The following is a 7,215-nucleotide window of genomic DNA, read 5'->3' on the forward strand; positions in this document are numbered from 1 at the left end:
TGGTTGATTGATTGATTGATTGATTGGTTGGTTGACTGGTCGAATAGATTATTGATTGCAAACTACGGTGATGGTGTGATCGATTGACTGTCTTACTGACTGAAGACACTTGTGTGTTTGTAGAGTGTTTGAGACAGTGGCGAAATTGATGCGTGGTTCAGTGAGTGGACGAGATGTAGGAGGATTGTAGGAGTGAGTGAATGGTGGACGGAGTGTTGTGTGTGGGAGATTCGTCGGCCTCCATAGCTCAGTGGTTAGAGCACTGGTCTTGTAAACCAGGGGTCGGGAGTTCGATCCTCCCTGGGGGCAGCGGCTTTTGGGAGCTCGTCACACCATAACACCATAACACCCTACACATTCACACACACTCACCACACACTATCCCCTAACATACACCCAGTACATCGGACTCAACCAAACTTCCACAAACACAGTCACTTCAACACTCAATCATACATCCTCTCACTCCACTCCACTAATACCACACATCACGGAGCATGCTCACACAGAACGACATCCACATGCCGACACTGTCACATCGCACTTTCCACCCTCCATCTTACACTGCACAGCCTGATATTTGTCTACCGGTCAAGGCTTCCTCATCATTGCATCCACTCACCTATTTGTCAGTCATTGTTCACTCTCTTCAAACACACACTTACACACACATTCGTTGTAACAGACAACTTCCACGTTTCAGCTCGAATGTAGGTGACGTGATCTGTGTGTGGATGCATTCAGAGTCGGTCAGTCAAATGATCCAGTGTATTTTGGTCTTGTCCATCCGCCTAACTGAAAGCCTGTCACAATTTCGAATGGTGCACATTGTGCAAATGTGTGAATTGTGAGTGTGTCAGTGCTGTTGGAAAGTAGTCGATTGGTGAGCGAATAGTTTCGGTTAGCGATGGGACAGTGAAGAGAAGTGGGAGATGTTGGTGCGTGAAACGGGATTGATGCGACATTTGTTTGTAGTGGAGTGGATACAGTGCAGTGGACTACGAGTGGACAACGTTGAGTGAGAGAGTGACGAGTGTGTGTGTGTGTGCGTTGTGTGTTGTGTGAATTAAAAGCCGGCTTCCTCGACCGGGAATCGAACCCGGGCTTTCCACGTGACAGGCGGAGATACTCACCACTATACTATTGAGGAGCACGTCGTCGTCACCACTATCACCACACTCAAAACTAAGCCTAACTCAACCCCAAACTCAAATTATCAACAACCAATAGACGTCAACGCACACACACACACACACACACACTATCCATCATACACTACCGACAACAACAACTAACACAACACTCTTGCATTCATGAACAAACTCACAGATGACCACATAGACAGAAAGTCACATCGAACCAAACACAACATACTATCTCACGCTTATCAACTTGCTCATTATTCAAATCCTATATTGGTTGATATACTGATCAACTGTACACAACTCCTCCTCAACATTGCCTAACAAGACAACCAGTGAACTAGGACAAACAGTCAGGTGTTCGTCGACCGACTAGTCGAACGACGAGCACACCGTGACGATTCAGTGACACAGTACGTGATGACGTGTGATGAGTGATGTGACAGTGACGATGGTGATGGTGACAATTGCAGATGAGGCAGATGAAGAGACGTGGATAGCACTGATGTGGACTCACCTCTCCCAATCTCCGGTTTCATGACTGTTTGGTTAGTTGACAGTCGGCTTTCACATCCTCATCGAACGATCAACTGATAGACTGGTGTGTGTAAGTGTGTGCACTTGAACATCACATGATTGATCACCCGTACACCAGACAGATGAATGGATGAATTGACTGGCTGACTGGCCAACCGTCGTGTAGTGTGTTTGAAAGCTACATTGGTTGATTGATTGATTGATTGATTGGTTGGTTGGTTGACTGGTCGAATAGATTATTGATTGCAAACTATGATGATGGTGTGATCGATTGACTGTCTTACTGACTGAAGACACTTGTGTGTTTGTAGAGTGTTTGAGACAGTGGCGAAATTGATGCGTGGTTCAGTGAGTGGACGAGATGTAGGAGGATTGTAGGAGTGAGTGAATGGTGGACGGAGTGTTGTGTGTGAGAGACTCGTCGGCCTCCATAGCTCAGTGGTTAGAGCACTGGTCTTGTAAACCAGGGGTCGGGAGTTCGATCCTCCCTGGGGGCAGCGGCTTTTGGGAGCTCGTCACACCATAACACCATAACACCCTACACATTCACACACACTCACCACACACTATCCCCTAACATACACCCAGTACATCGGACTCAACCAAACTTCCACAAACACAGTCACTTCAACACTCAATCATACATCCTCTCACTCCACTCCACTAATACCACACATCACGGAGCATGCTCACACAGAACGACATCCACATGCCGACACTGTCACATCGCACTTTCCACCCTCCATCTTACACTGCACAGCCTGATATTTGTCTACCGGTCAAGGCTTCCTCATCATTGCATCCACTCACCTATTTGTCAGTCATTGTTCACTCTCTTCAAACACACACTTACACACACATTCGTTGTAACAGACAACTTCCACGTTTCAGCTCGAATGTAGGTGACGTGATCTGTGTGTGGATGCATTCAGAGTCGGTCAGTCAAATGATCCAGTGTATTTTGGTCTTGTCCATCCGCCTAACTGAAAGCCTGTCACAATTTCGAATGGTGCACATTGTGCAAATGTGTGAATTGTGAGTGTGTCAGTGCTGTTGGAAAGTAGTCGATTGGTGAGCGAATAGTTTCGGTTAGCGATGGGACAGTGAAGAGAAGTGGGAGATGTTGGTGCGTGAAACGGGATTGATGCGACATTTGTTTGTAGTGGAGTGGATACAGTGCAGTGGACTACGAGTGGACAACGTTGAGTGAGAGAGTGACGAGTGTGTGTGTGTGTGTGGCGTTGTGTGTTGTGTGAATTAAAAGCCGACTCCTCGACCGGGAATCGAACCCGGGCCTTCCACGTGACAGGCGGAGATACTCACCACTATACTATCGAGGAGCACGTCGTCGTCACCACTATCACCACACTCAAAACTAAGCCTAACTCAACCCCAAACTCAAATTATCAACAACCAATAGACGTCAACGCACACACACACACACTATCCATCATACACTACCGACAACAACAACTAACACAACACTCTTGCATTCATGAACAAACTCACAGATGACCACATAGACAGAAAGTCACATCGAACCAAACACAACATACTATCTCACGCTTATCAACTTGCTCATTATTCAAATCCTATATTGGTTGATATACTGATCAACTGTACACAACTCCTCCTCAACATTGCCTAACAAGACAACCAGTGAACTAGGACAAACAGTCAGGTGTTCGTCGACCGACTAGTCGAACGACGAGCACACCGTGACGATTCAGTGACACAGTACGTGATGACGTGTGATGAGTGATGTGACAGTGACGATGGTGATGGTGACAATTGCAGATGAGGCAGATGAAGAGACGTGGATAGCACTGATGTGGACTCACCTCTCCCAATCTCCGGTTTCATGACTGTTTGGTTAGTTGACAGTCGGCTTTCACATCCTCATCGAACGATCGACTGATAGACTGGTGTGTGTAAGTGTGTGCACTTGAACATCACATGATTGATCACCCGTACACCAGACAGATGAATGGATGAATTGACTGGCTGACTGGCCAACCGTCGTGTAGTGTGTTTGAAAGCTACATTGGTTGATTGATTGATTGATTGATTGGTTGGTTGGTTGACTGGTCGAATAGATTATTGATTGCAAACTACGGTGATGGTGTGATCGATTGACTGTCTTACTGACTGAAGACACTTGTGTGTTTGTAGAGTGTTTGAGACAGTGGCGAAATTGATGCGTGGTTCAGTGAGTGGACGAGATGTAGGAGGATTGTAGGAGTGAGTGAATGGTGGACGGAGTGTTGTGTGTGGGAGATTCGTCGGCCTCCATAGCTCAGTGGTTAGAGCACTGGTCTTGTAAACCAGGGGTCGGGAGTTCGATCCTCCCTGGGGGCAGCGGCTTTTGGGAGCTCGTCACACCATAACACCATAACACCCTACACATTCACACACACTCACCACACACTATCCCCTAACATACACCCAGTACATCGGACTCAACCAAACTTCCACAAACACAGTCACTTCAACACTCAATCATACATCCTCTCACTCCACTCCACTAATACCACACATCACGGAGCATGCTCACACAGAACGACATCCACATGCCGACACTGTCACATCGCACTTTCCACCCTCCATCTTACACTGCACAGCCTGATATTTGTCTACCGGTCAAGGCTTCCTCATCATTGCATCCACTCACCTATTTGTCAGTCATTGTTCACTCTCTTCAAACACACACTTACACACACATTCGTTGTAACAGACAACTTCCACGTTTCAGCTCGAATGTAGGTGACGTGATCTGTGTGTGGATGCATTCAGAGTCGGTCAGTCAAATGATCCAGTGTATTTTGGTCTTGTCCATCCGCCTAACTGAAAGCCTGTCGCAATTTCGAATGGTGCACATTGTGCAAATGTGTGAATTGTGAGTGTGTCAGTGCTGTTGGAAAGTAGTCGATTGGTGAGCGAATAGTTTCGGTTAGCGATGGGACAGTGAAGAGAAGTGGGAGATGTTGGTGCGTGAAACGGGATTGATGCGACATTTGTTTGTAGTGGAGTGGATACAGTGCAGTGGACTACGAGTGGACAACGTTGAGTGAGAGAGTGACGAGTGTGTGTGTGTGTGTGCGTTGTGTGTTGTGTGAATTAAAAGCCGACTCCTCGACCGGGAATCGAACCAGGGCCTTCCACGTGACAGGCGGAGATACTCACCACTATACTATCGAGGAGCACGTCGTCGTCACCACTATCACCACACTCAAAACTAAGCCTAACTCAACCCCAAACTCAAATTATCAACAACCAATAGACGTCAACGCACACACACACACACTATCCATCATACACTACCGACAACAACAACTAACACAACACTCTTGCATTCATGAACAAACTCACAGATGACCACATAGACAGAAAGTCACATCGAACCAAACACAACATACTATCTCACGCTTATCAACTTACTCATTATTCAAATCCTATATTGGTTGATATACTGATCAACTGTACACAACTCCTCCTCAACATTGCCTAACAAGACAACCAGTGAACTAGGACAAACAGTCAGGTGTTCGTCGACCGACTAGTCGAACGACGAGCACACCGTGACGATTCAGTGACACAGTACGTGATGACGTGTGATGAGTGATGTGACAGTGACGATGGTGATGGTGACAATTGCAGATGAGGCAGATGAAGAGACGTGGATAGCACTGATGTGGACTCACCTCTCCCAATCTCCGGTTTCATGACTGTTTGGTTAGTTGACAGTCGGCTTTCACATCCTCATCGAACGATCGACTGATAGACTGGTGTGTGTAAGTGTGTGCACTTGAACATCACATGATTGATCACCCGTACACCAGACAGATGAATGGATGAATTGACTGGCTGACTGGCCAACTGTCGTGTAGTGTGTTTGAAAGCTACATTGGTTGATTGATTGATTGATTGATTGGTTGGTTGGTTGACTGGTCGAATAGATTATTGATTGCAAACTATGATGATGGTGTGATCGATTGACTGTCTTACTGACTGAAGACACTTGTGTGTTTGTAGAGTGTTTGAGACAGTGGCGAAATTGATGCGTGGTTCAGTGAGTGGACGAGATGTAGGAGGATTGTAGGAGTGAGTGAATGGTGGACGGAGTGTTGTGTGTGAGAGACTCGTCGGCCTCCATAGCTCAGTGGTTAGAGCACTGGTCTTGTAAACCAGGGGTCGGGAGTTCGATCCTCCCTGGGGGCAGCGGCTTTTGGGAGCTCGTCACACCATAACACCCTACACATTCACACACACTCACCACACACTATCCCCTAACATACACCCAGTACATCGGACTCAACCAAACTTCCACAAACACAGTCACTTCAACACTCAATCATACATCCTCTCACTCCACTCCACTAATACCACACATCACGGAGCATGCTCACACAGAACGACATCCACATGCCGACACTGTCACATCGCACTTTCCACCCTCCATCTTACACTGCACAGCCTGATATTTGTCTACCGGTCAAGGCTTCCTCATCATTGCATCCACTCACCTATTTGTCAGTCATTGTTCACTCTCTTCAAACACACACTTACACACACATTCGTTGTAACAGACAACTTCCACGTTTCAGCTCGAATGTAGGTGACGTGATCTGTGTGTGGATGCATTCAGAGTCGGTCAGTCAAATGATCCAGTGTATTTTGGTCTTGTCCATCCGCCTAACTGAAAGCCTGTCGCAATTTCGAATGGTGCACATTGTGCAAATGTGTGAATTGTGAGTGTGTCAGTGCTGTTGGAAAGTAGTCGATTGGTGAGCGAATAGTTTCGGTTAGCGATGGGACAGTGAAGAGAAGTGGGAGATGTTGGTGCGTGAAACGGGATTGATGCGACATTTGTTTGTAGTGGAGTGGATACAGTGCAGTGGACTACGAGTGGACAACGTTGAGTGAGAGAGTGAGAACAGTAATTCGTATGAAATGAGTTAGTGGGTCGAGTGAAAGCTTATGATAATGGGAATATAAATATATATTTGGTCAAGCTACTTAGTAATTATTTGATATGTATATAGAAATATATTTCTGCTTATAGTCTATAAAGAATTCTTTACTGTAAGTTATATACTTACTTACTTAAGTAAGTGGTTAAACATTTAAAGTTCCGATAATCTCACTTGTGGAGTAAGATACACTTGCAGGCGCTAGAGCATTTAATGCATTTTCAGAGGAGCAAAAGGCATTAATTGAGCGAACAAACAATGAGAGAGAGTTTAACATACGGATAGTTTTTGGTAGATTATTCCAGAGCCTAGAAAACTTACAGGTAAAGCAATTCGTATGTAGAGAAGATCTGGAATATGTTTGTTTCGCTAAAGACAAGGAATTACGAATGTCGTAATGTGAAGCTTCAGCATATTGGATCGCCTGATTGGATGTGAAGGAGAGTTTGTTAAGTATTTTGAAAAAGAAGATAAGGTTAAGTTTGAGTCTCCTCTTCCATAAAGGGTCAAGCCCGAGTTTACTACATCTAAAATTTATGTCAAGGCACTATCAGTTCCAAAAGTAT

General features: G+C 45.6%; 1 protein-coding gene across 1 annotated transcript; it reads left to right on the forward strand.

Moving 5' to 3' along the window:
• Positions 1-2,388: 2,388 nt before the first annotated feature.
• Positions 2,389-2,718, forward strand: Smp_178170 (hypothetical protein; the record flags this gene model as incomplete). Its single annotated transcript, XM_018791704.1, has 1 exon — positions 2,389-2,718. One exon carries the CDS (start codon positions 2,389-2,391, stop codon positions 2,716-2,718), a length of 330 nt encoding a protein of 109 aa, XP_018645123.1.
• Positions 2,719-7,215: the final 4,497 nt, after the last annotated feature.

The sequence above is a fragment of the Schistosoma mansoni genome (genome assembly GCF_000237925.1).
Source record: "Schistosoma mansoni, WGS project CABG00000000 data, chromosome 1 unplaced supercontig 0094, strain Puerto Rico, whole genome shotgun sequence".
NCBI classification, from domain to species: Eukaryota; Metazoa; Platyhelminthes; class Trematoda; order Strigeidida; family Schistosomatidae; genus Schistosoma; species Schistosoma mansoni.